The following is a 17,627-nucleotide window of genomic DNA, read 5'->3' as shown; positions in this document are numbered from 1 at the left end:
CTTCACAGAAACATTTTTTTTTTCATTCTTATTAAACGGAAGTGTAGTTTGGAGGAAGTGCCTTATTTGGGCACTTCCTGACTTTAAATCTGCTAATGTGTCTTACTTACTTACCAGAGAGAGTGCAACATGAAACAATGACCATAAAACATCTAAAAAACATAAAAAACATAAAACATACATTTATTTAGTGTTACTCATGTTTCATTGTGTGAACAGGGGTGTGGCAGCAACAGCAGGAAATCTGCTTCTGCTATGAAGCAACTATCGAGGGCTCATCTCCAGGCCTACAATCAATCATGCCTTGGCAATCACAACAAAATAACTAATGCAACTTTTAAAACCATTAAGCTACAGCAGCTGATCTGTTTTCATACAGAGAGATGGCTTCAGATGGCAAAATCAAAGTGCAGTTGGAAAGATGACGTGGCATGAAGCTGACTAATACTTCTGAGGAAGTGTCTTATTTGGGCACTTCTCCAAACTGACTGTAAATCTGCTAATGTGTATTACTTACACACTTACTTAATAGAGACAGTGCAACATGAAACAATGACCACAAAACATCTGTATCTGCACTAATTTTACAAAATCCCTATTAAGCAACAGCAGGCACAGCATGAAGCCCATGTAGCTTCCATGTCAGGATTTAGTCAGTGTCTACAGTATTTTAAGAGGACATTAAAATTAATTTCACTGGGATCATTCTGGTGTGAGTGACAACATACATGTATTTAGTGTTACTCATGTTTCATTGTGTTAACAGGGGTGGATCTGGAAATTATTTATTCCAGACTTGGGCACAGACTGAAAATAGGGCGGCACATTTGGAAAATTATTTAAAGGTTTTAAACTCTAATTGAACAAATTTGAAAAAACAACCATCGAGGATGCTGTTACACCAATGGCAAAAAAATGTGACAATGAGAAGTTTTACCATGTTATATATTAGTCATGCTGATTTAAGCAGCCATTTTTCTGATAAGTTTGTTCCTGTAAGAACAGTTGACTACGACAGAAAACAATGAGGAAACACAAAAAAATCAATTGAATTCCCTTCTCTGTTATTCCTCAATTAAACCAAGAGACACCCAATGTGATTTTGGCCTCTTATTACCTGGATATAGCCATTGCTTACAAAAAGCTATTATCTGGTAATTTTTTTTATTAGTAGTTACCATGTCTGTAGTGCCATGTCTGTTTGTTTCCCCACCCCAACAGCAATGGGTGTGTACTTGTCCTGTGACCGTTTGATGGACTAATCCTAACCCCCCTCCATGTGTTTGCGCACATTGAGCTAAGTGCAGGAGATTGTTTTGAGATGGTTGTTCATCATGTGTTTATCGGTAAAAGATTGGAGACTTTTCCGTACATCGGCGTGTACCGATCTGAGCCAGCCTGGCTTCCCAGAGTCGATGTTTGTGACGCAATGGGTCAGTGTCTCCGGCCCTGTGATTTAAAGAGTTTGCACATATACGTTCCGGTAAAAAGCATTACACAGCCTCAGGGTGCGTGTGATGACAGAAGACCTCTGTGGTGGGATAAGTGTTTGCACGTCATGGCTGCTCTCAATGTGCCGTTATCATCCATCCCCAACACTCAGGTTAGACGGCTCATTACAGGGATCAAAATGGGTGATTGACAAACACCTTCTAAATGTCTTTGATTGAATATAAGCCTGCATTAAGTCCTATGACGTAAAAAGGAGAAAAATGTACATTTTTATTACATCAAGATATTTTAATTATTGATTTATTTGTATTTTGTAATGTCTCTTTTCAACATTTGTTTATTGTGACCTATTTCTAAAAAAAAATATATATATATATATAAAATTTCTCATCTAATAGTGTTTATATACAGATTTTAACATTTCTTATTTTATCTAATACATTTATGTAAAGTATGTAATGTATAAATAAATAGTCGTTTTCACACATTATGTATTGGGTACTTTATTATCATCAAGAAATACAGCAGTTTCAATAAACTAATGTAGCAGTAACAAGATTTGATATAAATAAACACAACAGGTGATGACATCTGCCATCAGACTCCTAAACAGCTGACAGGAGTTTGCAACCATAACATAACATAACATGACATGACATGACATAACATAACATAACATAACATAACATAACATAACATAACATAACATAACATAACATAACATAACTGTTACACGGACACAACTGCTTGTGAATCACATTTTGTATTTGCACACTCATTTTTTTTCAGAATTGCACTATCGCACTGAGAACGGCACTACCTCACTTTTATTGCCTTATTGCTCTTATTTTGTTTGCTCTTATTTTTGTATTTTATTTGTATTTTATTTTATTTCTAGTTTTTGTAAATTCTCATTTTACTTACTGTGTGACATTTAGAGTGGAGGGCAAAGTAAGAATTTCATTGTACAGGGAAACATGCGTTCTATCTGTGCATATGACAATAAACACTTTGAATCTTGAATCTTGAATCTTGAAATATGAAACAATCATTCACAACTGAGGTTTTGAATGATTGCTATGGAATCATTACAAATCAGATTTGATCCATATCAATTCGGGTTGCCGAAGCTATCAAAAAATAACTGAGTGTTAACAACCAACATGGCAGGTAGCCTGCTTAGGTAGGTTGCATGGAAAGACACCCAACAAATCAGTCTCTTTGCTGGTTATTCTTTTAATAATACCATCAGTTCTATAGTATTCATGATGTCTAATAAAAGTCCATCAAAATCTGTCTTCTTGCAGACACTTCCAGAATCAAGTTGTACACAGAATATGCCCAAATAGTAACTGTGCGAGGCAGACGCTGTCCCAAACGAGTTTCTAGTCTGACATTTCCACTTTTAAGCAGAGACACGTGACCAGCACATCCCCCGTCTGGATGCATATTAAAACAAAAGAGTGTATAACCTCTAGCAAAATGTGATATCTGATGTGATATATGCTTTGATGTTTTCTCCTTGACTTAGATTTCTGCTGCCTGGTACCTCACTTGTAAGTCGCTTTGGATAAAAGCATCTGCTAAATGACTAAATGGAAATGGAAATGGAAATGATATCGCCAGCGAACAGTCTTTTAGGTGTCTCCCCGTTGTCTGTATCAGCTGATACAGACATAAATTCAGCATAACAGCATAAATTCAACATAACAATGAGTAAAATTAAATGGATTGTAAGCATGTAAGCGCCATGTGAAAGCTTCGTTGTCAAGTAACAACAAGGATTAGGGATTTAGGGATTTGACCTATCTAAAAATTTTCCTGGTTACACACTATGGTATCAGCGGGTACTGAAAAGGTTTTTACACACATATTTTGCATTAGTGCGTTGCAGGGCCCTGCTGTGAGCCAGTCTCCCACTGGGAGACACTGCTACTTTTTTGATGAGTATATTGGCGGAAACAATACTGACATTGAACTGAGTGTCTGTAGATGTCAGACAGAATTCGTTTTTTTGAACGTATAAATATTATCTTTATATCAACTCCGTTCAATAATAATTTCTCCTGAAAGAACAGATTTGCGTGATCATGTCAACTGGACTTCTTTTGCTTGGTTAGAAACATTTTTCCCCTTATCCAAGCAGTTTCTTCAGTCTCATTAAAGTGGCTGGCTAAACCAGTTATATCCTCCATAGTAGCCTTTGTTCCACCCTGGCCTGAATAAGCTCGCTATGGTGGGGATCCTCCTGCAGTGGCTGGCATGGACCCCCGCGACGCATCTTTCCACCTTCACTGCTGTATTAGAAGTCAGTAGTACTTGATGTGATCCTGTGAAATGTCTCTGCCTCCAGTGTTTCCTCCAGTGGTCCATGATTAGCACCCAGTCACCTGGGTCGTGCAGGCTGCTTTCACCTGGGGACAAACAGCTGAGAGAGCTCCGCACAATAGCCAAAGAAAATCACATCTCAAACTTGTTAGAGTTTGTTTGTTCTGAATCAGTGCTACACTAGGAGGTTTTCCCAAACATTTCTTTGGAACAGACTTGTTTTGCAAGTTAATTGTTTAGATCAGTAACTTGCATATAGAATAGCACCGATGCCAATTCACATCCAACCCTGTTACTTCACAGCTCTTTGTTAATTTGGTCATTCTATCACACCTGCACTCCGGGGGTGACAAGGCAGCAACACAATAAAACAAACCCAAATTAGCTTGACAAATTGCTCAACACCTCCATTGCAAACACAGGACCACTGCCACTAATAAATTTCCTTGCAATACTTGTCTTGTTAGGGCCTTTTGCCACAGTAGATGCATCCTGTTTGGAGAGAAGGAAACAACCTCCACCCACTTGCAAAACCTGCAAATTATAGTCAAGCAATATCTCTTTTGCTGACATACTTCAGTCCAGTCAATCACAATAACATTGCAATAACATATAAAGGCACCAGAGGCATTATGAGCTGCACAGATTATACATCTCCTGCACTACCCAGCTCCATCTGCTGGAAAGAACCCTGGTCTCTACTATTGCTATACCGGTAGGTGTTAAAATATGCTTTGCATACAAAATAAAATAGGAAGTAGGCAAACATCTATGTCAATTTTTTGCAGTCTTGCACCTGACGTCTTCACAAAGTTTTCTAGATATGCTTACCAGTGACTGGTTTGCAGATTCAGTTCCTGTGAAGAGAAAGTTGAGTAAAGTGTAACATTTGTCCCATCATGGCTGCTGAATTTCCTGCAGAAATCAGATTGTTTTGTTAATGTTAGTCTGTCACATTTCAGAACCGATATTTGTGTAGGCAACAGGAAAACATCTAAATAGCTCCAACAAGAACAATGATAAACAGTGATAAAACTCCTTTGTCTCCAGAGACGACCATAGTCATGAATAACAACAAATGTAGCCACATGGCTTCATCCTGTGCGAACCACAATAACAAAATATTAACCATGGACCTCAGCGAACAGGAAAGCTTCGCACAGACAATAATTAATCTGCAAAATGGTGCTGTGCCAAGAAAAAGTCGTTCATCGGTTTCTTTAGTCATCTGCTTTGGACTATTCGGAGGCCTTTTTTCACACTGTTTGCCTCTAGGGGATCACATAACCCAGATATGTCACTTTTGTTGTGCAAACCGCGGTTTAGAAAGAATTACTTACATGTTTTAACAGGCGCAGCATAGAAACGACATCACCTACGTATTGTTACCAAAATAAACCGGTCAAATTTGGTGCTACCAGAGAAAGAATGATTTGTAGATTTTTTACTTAAGGTGCTCTGGGGTGTATGGCTGCATTCACCTCCTGTGAATTTGAATGAAGCACCACTCAGTTGGTTGACCTTAGTCTCTATCATTTTAACAAGAAATATGATAAGGTGCCCTGCAGAATCCTGACATGAAATTATTACACCTGCAGTTAATGGGGAATTAAACACAGGCTTTATTTCACCGATGACTTCCTGCTTTTAAGAGTATTGGTTTTGACATGGCCTGTACTCTGATTTTGGATGTTGGACATCCTCAAAGAACAGCATGTTCTGCAACCATGGGCCCAGATTTTCCAACTCCAGTTAAAGGTTTCACCAATAAGACACGTGGGGTGTCTCCCATAAATTGTTTTTCCTGTGTGAGAAAGACACTGAACCCCTAACAGCCCATTCCCCTCCCCAGCTGTGCAGGTCCAAGCCCGGTAGAAATTGGGGAGGGTTGCATCAGGAAGGGCAACCGGCGTCCAGTTACCCATTATTTAGATACCACTGTCTTTTATTCAGTCCTCCTGGCCTCACATGAACATGTGCTTTGCAGTGTTTGATGACGCCTGAAAGCTTCTGAATTTGTGCTGTGTGCACGTGTAAAGTCTGTAAGTTGTTGTTTAACATAAGTATTAGCATCAAGTAACCTCTTATATGCACATCGTGAATCTATATAAACTATCTGCATTTGAGAGGAACAAAGTGATTTTCTTAAAACAAAAATCAATTATGTGTGAGATATGATCTACCACTGACTGAGTCAGTCTTCAGAATGGAGCTTGTAGCTCCCTAATCAACTTAATTAAAAGGCAAAGCTCCGGGAACAGCTTATAATTTTTAGATTGACAATACATTGTAAAATTACACAGGTCCTACCTGGATTGTGTTTCTGTTTCTGTGTGTGTGAGTGTGTGGGTGGGGGTCACCTGATCTGGCGTCTGCTCCCCTCGCACTCCCACCCAGTCAGTCTTTTGCATATCTAGGGAACCTGCGACACGGTGACATCTTCTTCCTTTACCACACCCCCTTTCTTGCTCTTTGCCACAAGTTCTTGGGTCGGTCATGACTCTGGACATTGTGTGTTGTGTTGATAAGTTTCTGTTGCCACCACTGCTTTTTCTGTTCTTTATGCTTCATATGACTGAGATTTCACTGCGCTGCATACAACAGTAATCAACAACACAACGGTGAAACTACAATGATGACTTGTAACCTACATAAGCGGCAGTGAGTTTTATAGAGCTCTTAGCTTGTTCTGGTCTGCTCGTGTTTCTCCTTTGCTATTTCACCTGATTATTATGGTCCGCATCACTCCTGTATTGCATTGGTGGTCTGGCTCCTCAGGAGGACAGCTGTCTTAGGGAAGGATCAGCTGTTACTTGGTGCGCACTGCTGTAGTTTTTCCATCGGAGTCCAGACCGCGCATCCATACCACTTTTCTGACACCAAATTCTGTCGTGACAAAAACTGTACGTTCTGTTTAAGAGGCAAAAAGCAGCTGAAAACTGATGGTTACTGTTATGAGTTAGGTCTTCTTGTCTTGGTATTTCTTGCCAGTATTTTTCATGTACATTCATTCTCTGTCCCATGTGCGCACTGTAGTATCCCTCACCACACCAGCGTGTGGCCAGTTCTTTGATTCCTTTGGACAGGCTGCCATCTGCTGGACAGCTCTTGAAGACCTGTTGAAAACTTCTTCATTGTTTCATGTGCTGTCACTGTTAAATAGTTCAATATCTCAAAAACTACAGATGCTAACGCGATGACACTTTGTGGACAGCTGCCCCATGATGAAATGCTTCACATGTTACAGTGTTGCCTCTATAGCTCTTCTGGGCGAACTGCAAATAATTTTTATTGTTTTGTTCGAGTGCTGTCGCTTCTACAATGTTCAGAGCTGCAGATTTGACGATGGCTGCAGCAGCTGGCTTTCGTCAATCACACGCATTTTCTGTAGGAAATGTCCATTCTCGTTATTATTGCACTCTCGACACGTCTCAACTCCTGCTTTTGGGTCCGCTTGTTAGAGCATTACAGTTATGGTGAGTTTAATCAGCAAAAGAGAAACACAGCAGAGCAGTTCTTCACTCACACTGGGTCAATCAGATTGACGAGGCTTTACAGGTTGTTCGGCCTTTTAACTACTCAACTCAGAGGTAGTTCACACAAAAGGACAAAGGAATGAGTTGAGGCAAATGAACCTTACAGAACACACAAACAGGTAAATTCACACTGGTCAGGAATCATTAAGCAAGTCCTTGTCACTTATCCTTCTTTGTTGAGCCAGAAACAGGATTTCTTGCTGGGAAACAGAAGAAGTGCCCACTAAGGAAACTCTGGTCTAAACACAATGCAAATACTAGATCTGCCAGAAGTGTGAAAATAGAGCAGTAAAAAGTGAACAGTGTTGCATTTTAAAATTTCTCCCACATTTTTTATTGTAAATTTTATGACCCACATGTCCGATGACACACATTGGAGTCGTTCCTCTGATGTCCAGCTGTTTCTACTGAAAAGTGTCATATTATTAATAAAAAACTCACACTCTACATTATTGTAAATGAACAGATTTATTTCTATGCCCAGAATACAGACTTACAAAATTGTACATACAGCATCTGCAAATTATTACAAAACAACAAGTTCTGCATATCTTTGGAAGGCTGGAGGAAACTGCAGTACTCATAGAAAACCCACATAGGCACAGATAGAATATGTAAGCTTCATACAGAAAGGTCACAGCTGGATTCAGAGGTTGTTGCTAGTACATGAACCACTGGTTACAATACCAGTTTGAGGATAGCCCCCACAAAGACCCTCCCCAGCCCTATCTGACACAAGACTATCTAACTCACCCCTAGTCTTCGTGCTACTACATGTGGGGGGTACTTATGCACTGGAACCCACTGGCGCAGATAAGCAGCTGGAAATCCAGCGACTCTCTGCAGCCAGGGATGTGCTCCCGAGACAACTGCTCTACCCACGTTTGCAGCCACTCTAAATATATTCAAATGGCCAATCCCCTATTGGGAAAGAGCCATCTAAACCTATCAGGGGATTGATGGGTCCACAGCAAACATGACTACCCCAACCATATTATTGGAAACCAATGGTTCATGTCAAAAGGGAAATTTAAAACATTAAAATTCACAAAGTTCCTCTGAATCTCGATGTGTTCTAATTATTATTTGTATCAGATTTTCTCTGAGGAATCCAAATGATTTTAAGCATCAGTTTCTCAGATTTTCTATGGTTTGTAATCTCCCCAGAGGGAAAGAGAATGAGATCTTGGTTTTTGCTTTGTGATTCCATTCTTCAGCCTGTTTCAAATCCTGAGTTTGGCTATAATATGTAGCTAGTAAGTGAGCGATACTGGCTTCATTTTCAAACCTCTTTGATGCATTTAGTAGCACCATCTCTAACAACTCTGGAGTTTCACTTTCTATTTCTTTAAAAAGAGTTGTCTGGTTTCCCAAAACACCATCATTTGAGAATTTAGGGGTATAAATGTGTCTTAGAAATCTTAAAAAAAGCTGGTAGAAAAATAGAAATCCGTCTGAATACCTCACCACTAACATGCTGTGAACATCTTGCCAGAATTTGCCTTTGTCCTCTGTGTGCTCATAAAGCTCATGTGTCCTCAGGAGCAGATTGGTAATGTCAGCTTTTGTTACATTATGTGTTGTTTTAAGTTCCTGCAGACAAAACTTTGCAATTTTTGAATGGATCATTTTTACAGCTCTGTATTCTCCCTGACTCTTAGCTGTGGTGGTGTGAATTAAATTTGAAAACTTCCCGAATATCTCGTCAATTTCATATGTTCCAAAAATGGGTTTAGGATTTAGGCTGACGAATTTCCTACATAGAGAGAAAGGGAGAGATGCATCCTTGCAGTACACATTCAAAAGAGATAAAATAGCCAGGATTTGGGAATGTTTGTCCTTGAAATTGAAGCTCCTCAGGGTGTTGTGAACCACACCCTGAATATACTCTGCCTTTAAGTTGTTCTTCGTCAGCATAAATGTATAGAATGTTTCAACATTATTGTGTGTTTTCTCTTGTTCTTCCAGCTTTTTCTCAAACTGTTTCTGCTCATCTTTAACGAGATGTTTTCCAATGTAAATACCATGTTCAGTTGTCTCAGTCTGTTCAGGGGACTCTGACCTCATGCAGTTCAGGAGAATAACCTGTGCAGACCTAATGTTTTTCTTACATTTATGTTTAATACGCTGCTGCAAGTCAAATACTTTGTCCATATCATCAAAATCATCTACCATAAGCAAAACAGGGACCCGTGGTAATTTCTCCTGATTATCAAACATCAAAAGTTTGACCACTTGATCAGCTATTTCAGCTAAGTCAGCATTGTTGTCTTTAAGGACAGCACAACGGAATTTGTCACGGAGAGACCATAAAGTATACATAGCCAAAGTTGTCCCCCCGCAACCAGGTACGTGGCTGAGATTGAACAAAACGCAGGCCTCTGAACATGAACGCATATCTAGAATGTTATTATGGATTAAGTCTGTATGGTTTCGTTTAATAAGCTGTTCAGAGAAATAGAAATTCCACCATGAGGGTTTTCCTCCTCGGTAAAAGTTCTCCTCTATGGCAATTTGATCCACATTTCCTCCCTCACACTGGTTCACACACAGCACATCTAAAGTATTCAGGCTACGCTCTACTTTCTTCTCCAGAAGCACTTTGCTTCCCCCACCACAAGGTAAAAAACAGCTGGCTCTACGGTATTTTGGCAAAAGACTAAGGATCGTGCCGTTGACTTCGGCAAAACTGAGCTCATTTATACATCGACCGGAGATGTTGATTCCACATCGAGCCTCTATCAGGTTCTTCCAAGAGGTTAGAGCATTTTCATTGTCACATATAGAAAGGATTTGATTTGTGCTGCCCAGCTCCTTCTGGAATTTAGAGTAAGTCTCAACAAGTGGGTCCATCATCTCACTCACTGGTGACAAAAGTAAAAAAACAACGAGGAATCTCTTGTTTGGAAGCACATCTTTTCGACACAAGAAGGAAATCACATCTTGAACGGAGGCTCCTTTGTCCATCAACCACTGGTCTATGTCTGAAGGTGCCTGATCCTCAATACCTCCATTACAGAAAACCCAGCTGGTGTTTCCAGTTAATTTCAACTGTTTGTTACCAATGTCCTCAAGTCCTTCTGTGATTTTACACTTTGTTGGTAAATGGACTGTACTCTGCTGATCAAAGTGACACTGCAATCCATGTTTAGCTGATTCAGGATCAAAGTCTAAAACAGCTGTTGGATTGAGTTCTGTAAGAAATCCAAGTGATTCAAACTGGCTGGGGTGGGATTTGTTAGTTACTATCACGTACTGCTCAAAATGGGACTTATCTAAAGAGTGAGATCCACCAGTTATCATCTGACTTAACCTAAAGCCCTGAGTGCTGCTTTTAATCACAGTGAGATGCTTCTCCTCAGCTTGTTTTCGGAGTTTTGATCGATTTGCCACACTGGCAACATATGTGTTGTACTCTTCCATAGGTTTGGCAAAGGTGGTATTCTTGAGAAGATCCCTGCTGCTACCTCCATCTCGGACAAAGAACTGTTTTGATTCTTCTTGTGTTCCATTTGTGCCTCTTCCTTTCTTCTTGGCTTTTTTTGTGTCCGTGATGAATGTGTGGTAGTGGTCTTCTTTACATATTATAGAGTCAGGAACTATGTCCACTTCTATCACACATTTGTCTGATGACGTCATATTCTTGTTGAGAACCCCAACAAATCGAGGAGGTTTGATGCACATTTGAGCAGCCTGTATGTGTTTATGCTCAAAATAACTATCAATGGTAGATTTTAGTTTGTTTGCATAAGCCTCTTTGTCCTCAACAACCACTCCCAACACTTGACCATGAATGAACTTTGGCTTGTCCCCTATTCCAAAGTGTATAGTGCCATTAGTGCGGCTATTCATGCAGACAGCTGCAAAACGAATAACCTCTGAAATTAACTTTGTCATTCTGGTTTCATCTGTTGTATTGATGAAACCTTTATACTCATGACAGGGTTCAATAAGGTTTAAGGGGCCTGATTCTGTGACATTAAGAATATAGTTTGTAATGTATCTATATGAATTATGGTATTGTTGGAAGGGATAGGGTTGGCAGAGTCTAAGCTGGTTTGTAGAGTTTCTTCGCACATTGTTCTTCACTTGCTCATCTCTGGAAGTATCATGGTTCAGGTTCTCCTCTGGATTCTACAACAAAAGATTTAACGTTATTTTCATCACATTTTTAACTCCAACCACTTTTAAATATTTTTAAAGAGTAAAAAAAATTACATTTTTAAATTAATCTAAACGTGATAATCGCACGGATATGTTGAGACAGTTTTTGGTCTTTACTGTCCCCAACATTGCCTGTACAGAGTATTTACCCCCCAAAGTTTTCACGTGTTATGTTTTTAACATTAAATCTCAAAAAACAAAACAATAAAAGTCATCGGTCAATAGAAAGTAATGAAGTACTTTGTTATTCTATTTAAGCACATTCATGGTACAATGTGCCTTCAAATGGGATCATTGAATTTGGTGTATAAGTCCAGCTCTCTGGATATTTTATCAGTGGTTGTGTTAGTGTTTTATTCTTTTTTTATTATTCTGCTACTGTCAAATGCAATTTTACAGACACATCGTTGTATCACAGTCTTCAGTTTCACTTCTGTCTCTGGTCTTTTGTTGTGAAACTCTCACTTCCTGTTCTATCCTTCTGCAGTGCCCCAGCTTTACCATTAATATGATTTTAATTGCTTTCACCTGTGTCTTCTCTCTCTATTTAAGCAGCCCACATTCTCTTTCCCAGCGTCTGATCACTTTGTGTAAATGTTCAGTGGTTTCCTGTTATTGTGTTTTGACCTGACTTCGTGCATTAAACTCTCTTTTTGGACCTGTCTCGTTTGCCCCTGCACTTATCTGGTATTGCACTACTACTTCTCTGTCTCTCTGCTTATCTTCCCTGGCTCTTTTTCCCAGCTCTGCTTTTGTCTGCTCCCTTGGATGCTTCTACTCTGTGTTTCTCGGTCTCTGGTTCTCTGTTCTCCAGTTTTGTCTTTTGAATTGTGAACTGGATCCCTAATTATGGGAATGTTTGTTCTCCCTCTGGTCCCTCTCCTCGACTCAACAGCTCTCCCCCCTCCCCTCTCTACCAGACGCCAACTACTGCCTTCTCCTTCTGCCTCCCTTCACCTGGAGCCTACTGCAATATATTCTGAGTAAATCTGCGACGTTGTATTCCTCATCTGCATTTCACCGACCTGCTTCTGACATCTCCTGTCATCCCAGATCCCGACTGAGCGTCTCCCTCCACCTGATGATCACCTAGACTCCTTGCACTTTTTGTTGTTTTGTTTTTTTCTCAAACCCTTTTAAACCTGGAGCTCTGTTCATTTCACTCGGTCATTCTATTTAGTTTGTTGTGCGTAAGCATTTGTTTTATTTCTACTACTACTTATGAATGTGTGATGTGGTTTGTGAAAGGTGAAAGCAATTAAACTGATAATGATGGTAAAGCTGGGGGCACTGCTGAAGGTTACAACAGGAAGTAAGTTTCAAAACAGATCATAGCTTAAACAGCTTCAACTCATTAATGTTTGTTACCATGGTTAATAACCATAGGCAGGTATACAGGCAATGATACAAGTACCATAACCATCGCTCAAGGAGACAAAGCTGCAAAAAAAACCCTCTGCATCACCTTATAATTATTGATGTTTATTAACACTATTATTCGCCACAGCGAATCATGTGCCTCCATCTAACCCTGTCCTGTGCATCCTCTTCTCTCACACCAACTAACTTCATGTCCTCCCTCACTACATCCATAAATCTCCTCTTTGTTCTTCCTCTAGACCTCCTGCCTGGCAGCTCCAACCTCAGCATCCTTCTACTGATATATTCAGTCTCTCTGAAACCATCCAAACCACCTCAATCTGGCATTAATATCAAAAAGCCTAAATTCACTATAGAATAGTAATTTGATTACTCAGAATTTGAAGAATAATGTATTAGTCGTAATCTGCAAAAGCCACATATTGTGATATTTACTTATTAAATATCACATGAAGAGAAAAATACCTCCAGTGCTAGTACTTTGTAGTTAAGAGGTACCTTTTTTTTTTAAATTTATAAAGTATTTTTATTATTCTCCTGTTCTGCCTAAATAGCATTGGAGTTTATCAAGCTGCACAGAAAAACTTTGCCTTTCAACTAAACGCAGGGTTTTGTTTCCCATGTACTAAAATAAGATTTTATAAATAAGTTGTTTAAAATACTAAAGTCCAACGTACTTAAGCTGGTTCTACATGCTTTGTGTCAATTTAAAAAAACACAATTACTATTTAGTAAAAAATGACTATATCTAAACCTTTGTTTGTTTTTGTTACCTTTGTTTTAACAAGGTAATTAAGAGTAGGGTCTCTTAGCCCCTTCTTACCTGTAGGAACAGTGTAAGTATACCACATTCTTACACTGTAGTTATTTTCTCATTTGCACCTATCATGTAATTTTTAAAACGTACGATGGTTAAGTCTGCAGTTATATAATGCTTTTTTCTCTATTGCTACACAAAGCACTTTACACTGCTTCGCATTCCCCCAAGTTCCCCTTAGCCACAAAATACCTAGACTGTAGGTCCACTGTTTTCTTATTCTCATCTCACGTTATTCTCATTGTTACCCTAAAGTTAGTCCCCAAAGTTTCTTTAGTATTATCAAGTAACAACAAATCTGTTTTCATAGATAATGTGCAAGTACACCGTTGGTACTAATAAGTACACAGTAAGTTTTCTGTATTTGAAACTCGCTTCTTGGCTTCTGTAGACAATTTCCAAACAAAATGACAATTATTTAAACTAGAATGGGCATTTCCTACAGAAAATGCGTGTGATTGCTGAAAGCCAGCCGCTGCAGCCATCGCCGAATCTGCAGCTCTGAACGTTGTAGAAGCGACAGCACTCAAACAAAACAATAAAAATGATTTGCAGTATGTCCAGCGGAGCAATAGAGGCAACACTGTAACATGTGAAGCATTTCATCATGGGGCAGCTGTCCACAAAGATTCATCACGTTAGCTCGTGCAGTTTTTGAGATATTGAACTACTTAGAAGTGACAGCACATGAAACAATGAAGAAGTTTTCCATTGCTATTCACCAACTCTCCAGCAGATGGCAGCCTGTCCAAAGAAATCAACTGTTGCCATCTTGCCCTCTCAACACTAATGAAGTTCTGAGGATAAAATACCAAAAATAAAAACACCCAGCATAGCGCCCCCCAGTGGAGAAACGACGTGAAATTGAACACGCGTGTTCAGGGTAGTGTCCAGCACATATTTGTAAAGTTTCATTCAAGTCAGTCATTGCATTAGCTTAAAAAAAAGATCGAAAAAGCCATAGTACCGCGAACGGCCGTTAGGTGGCGCACGTAGTAGTACTAAAGTAGAATCAGCAAAAAAAAACTTTTTTTAGGAGTTAAAAAACGAGCTATATTACTGACCACACGGTGGCGATAGAGAGCCCATACTGTAACATGTGAAGCATTTCATCATGGGGCAGCTTTCGTGAAAGTTTCATAACAATATCACGTGTAGTTTCCAAGATACAGCCGTGTTAAGATTGCTCTCATAGACGGCAATGCAAAAAAGAAATCATACAAACATTCATAACAATTATTGTACATCAGCTGTCAGCCCACAGAGTAATACATCAACTCTACTTAACATATGTACTGTAATACTTAAATATTACAGTTGGAACCATGTTTCTAGCTGTAAGCGTGTAGGACTTATAGCATGCTGAAAAATGTACGGAAGAATCCAGAATAATAATAAAATTAAATACTGGAAACAACAACTAACTATTTACCTTCATTGGATCTTGGTCAGCCATGACTGCCTGGTTCACTCGTCACAAATGTAGAAAGAAAGAAAAGGCAGTCACACCTAGGAATACGCTACTATTGGTCACGTTTTGAAAGCATATTACTGTAATGTTTGCAAGTCTGCTTTATTATTTTTGTGTGTATGTGTTTATATATGTTCACTAGTGAGACTGAATGTTAAATCTATTACACACTTCTCTTTTTACTTTTCTGTACGAATCTCAGGCAGGGTTCAGACTTCCATGTGTCCATTGTAGGTTTTGGGTGGAGAAAAGGAAAAAAAATCAATTAAGCAATGCCCAGCCATAAATACAATAGAAACAATGTTAATGATAAACCTGGAAAGCAAACTCCAACATCTGTTTTCTCTCACCACTATAGAACAGCGACTGCGTTTACATGCACTTAAGTAACCTGATTATGGGATATACATGCAGCAGAAGAGTAATCTGATTTCTCCTCCACCTTGGACTTTAGAAGCCTGGCGCACAGAGTTTACCTGTAAAATGACCCTAAGCCATTAGATCATTAACTATCTCTACTTTCGTTCATTCATTCACTTAGCTGCATGTTACTGCCTGCAGCCTTTGGTTTTCTCCAATCCCCTACCCTGATTTTGGAAACCAGCTTTATACATTACACTTAAGAAATCAGCTTTCTCGAGAAAGTCCAGTGTAACCTGGTTATTTAAGTCCATGTAAACACAGTCAGAGTATCTCTATTGTCTATAATTAACTTTAGCATTAAAAATAAAAACTGTAAATTACTGACCAATAATGAGTGATTTAAAGAAATCTGTAATATGCTTAAGTGCAGTACCTTTTATTTTATTAAATAAAGTTTTAAGAACAATTTCAGAAAGACAGCTAGATCAAAGTTTATCATCTATCTATTTTAATTTTTAACAACAGTTAAAAATTAAAGTTCACCATAAAAACCACAAGTATTAACTCTTACCAAATGGTTTTAGTCCTCGTCCTTTTCGTCTGAGCAAAGGTAGAGAAGATTGTTCTCGTTTAAGTAGCTTCCTGAATACGTGTTTTCACAGAAGCATTTTGCTTTTCATTCTTATTAAACGAAAGTGTAGTTTGGAGGAAGTGCCTTATTTGGGCATCCTAACCTGTCACAGGAACATCTTACAAGGCCTAGTATCTCATATTCTACACAAGAAAGAAACTTAATAATATTTTTTCATACATATTTGGACAGTTACAGTTTTCATGATTTTCATAATATCTGTTTGCTTGTAAAATATCTAAATGCGTGTGAGTATTTCTGTGTGATCAGACATAAACATGCATATGTTTCATGACACTTGTCTGGCTAATGCTTAATTTTCGAACTTGATGTAGGAAAAGGGATGGAGCCCTTAAGACTGTGACAATCTGTGGCCTCTAGGTAGAAGTAATACAGTAACTTTGTAGAAAACAAAAGCAGGGCCCAGGAAGTGTAGATGGGTGTTGTCTAAGCCACTGTCTGTACAGAGGAGGCGTTTATGAACTGTTTGAGTAGTTCTCACCCTCGAGAGAGAGACAGTGCAACATGAAACAATGGGCATAAAACATCTGTATCTGCACTCATTTTACAAAATCCCTATTAAGCAACAGCAGGCACGGTTTTAAACTCAAATTGAAAAATATTTTTGGAAATAATAAACTGTATATTCATAGTAAAGTGTTCAGTGTCAGAAATGTCAAATAGGTAACTTATCTACAACTCCAAATAGTCACATAATAAACCGTTAGAAAAGGTAACAATGTATCTTTTGCAGAGATAATATGCCATCTTAAATGCATGATAATAAAACTTAATGACTGGCGCTGTGACAGCAACAGCAGGAAATCTGCTTCTGCTATGAAGCAACCATAGAGGATGCGGTTACACCAATGGCAAAAAAATGTGACAATGAGAAGTTTTACCATGTTATATATTAGTCATGCTGATTTAAGCAGCCATTTTTCTGATAAGTTTGTTCCTGTAAGAACAGTTGACTACGACAGAAAACAATGAGGAAACACACAAAAAAAATCAATTGAATTCCCTTCTCTGTTATTCCTCAATTAAACCAAGAGACACCCAATGTGATTTTGGCCTCTTATTACCTGGATATAGCCATTGCTTACAAAAAGCTATTATCTGGTAATTTTTCGATTAGTAGTTACCATGGTAGTACCTCATTATAACATACATGTAATAACCATTTTATGTCCTGGACAAACATTTGTTGCTGATAATCACTTAGTTTTTCCTTTTCCTAACATGCTGAAACTGTAAATGGTTTTTCAAATTAAATCTGTCCGTACTTTATGAAGACAGTGCTGTAAACTCTATTCCCCTCAGTCTATTTTACTCATCATCTGAAAGCAGCTGCTTCCAGACTAAATGCACTGACAGTCTGTGGTATTACTTGCTTGTACCAAAATTCATGTTACTCAAAAGATTCAACCCTGCATTTTTAATTTTAAACATGTCAAATTACAATTTTGCAGTATTGAAATTAAG

At 38.7% G+C, this 17,627-nt stretch overlaps 1 protein-coding gene across 3 annotated transcripts; it reads right to left on the bottom strand.

Annotated features, from left to right (window-relative positions):
* Positions 1-7,765: 7,765 nt before the first annotated feature.
* LOC137133400 (sterile alpha motif domain-containing protein 9-like) lies at positions 7,766-16,160 on the bottom strand. 3 transcript variants are annotated; one of them, XM_067516978.1, is made up of 4 exons: positions 16,083-16,160; positions 15,320-15,362; positions 15,110-15,186; positions 7,766-11,450 (listed from the first exon to the last, which is right to left on the bottom strand). In XM_067516978.1, exons 3-4 carry the CDS (start codon positions 15,131-15,133, stop codon positions 8,445-8,447), a joined length of 3,030 nt encoding a protein of 1,009 aa, XP_067373079.1. In that variant the 5' UTR covers positions 15,134-15,186; positions 15,320-15,362; positions 16,083-16,160; the 3' UTR covers positions 7,766-8,444. The 3 variants fall into 3 exon arrangements, with proteins under 3 accessions (XP_067373079.1, XP_067373081.1, XP_067373080.1); XM_067516980.1 differs by having other exon boundaries at positions 15,110-15,147; positions 15,318-15,362; positions 16,083-16,114; XM_067516979.1 differs by lacking the exon at positions 16,083-16,160 and having other exon boundaries at positions 15,110-15,147; positions 15,318-16,066.
* Between the last annotated feature and the right edge of the window lie 1,467 nt (positions 16,161-17,627).

Source organism: Channa argus, chromosome 9, assembly GCF_033026475.1.
Source record: "Channa argus isolate prfri chromosome 9, Channa argus male v1.0, whole genome shotgun sequence".
NCBI classification, from domain to species: Eukaryota; Metazoa; Chordata; class Actinopteri; order Anabantiformes; family Channidae; genus Channa; species Channa argus.
Note: the sequence above shows the minus strand (reverse complement) of the source record. Positions and strands in the feature narration are given on the sequence as shown.

Excerpts from the sequence above, each read along its gene's own strand:
- LOC137133400 (XM_067516978.1), bottom strand. The coding sequence starts at position 15,133 with ATGGCTGACCAAGATCCAATGAAG. Across the intron at positions 11,451-15,109 it reads CTGACCAAGATCCAATGAAG|AATCCAGAGGAGAACCTGAA; the intron begins GTAAATAGTTAG and ends CTTTTGTTGTAG.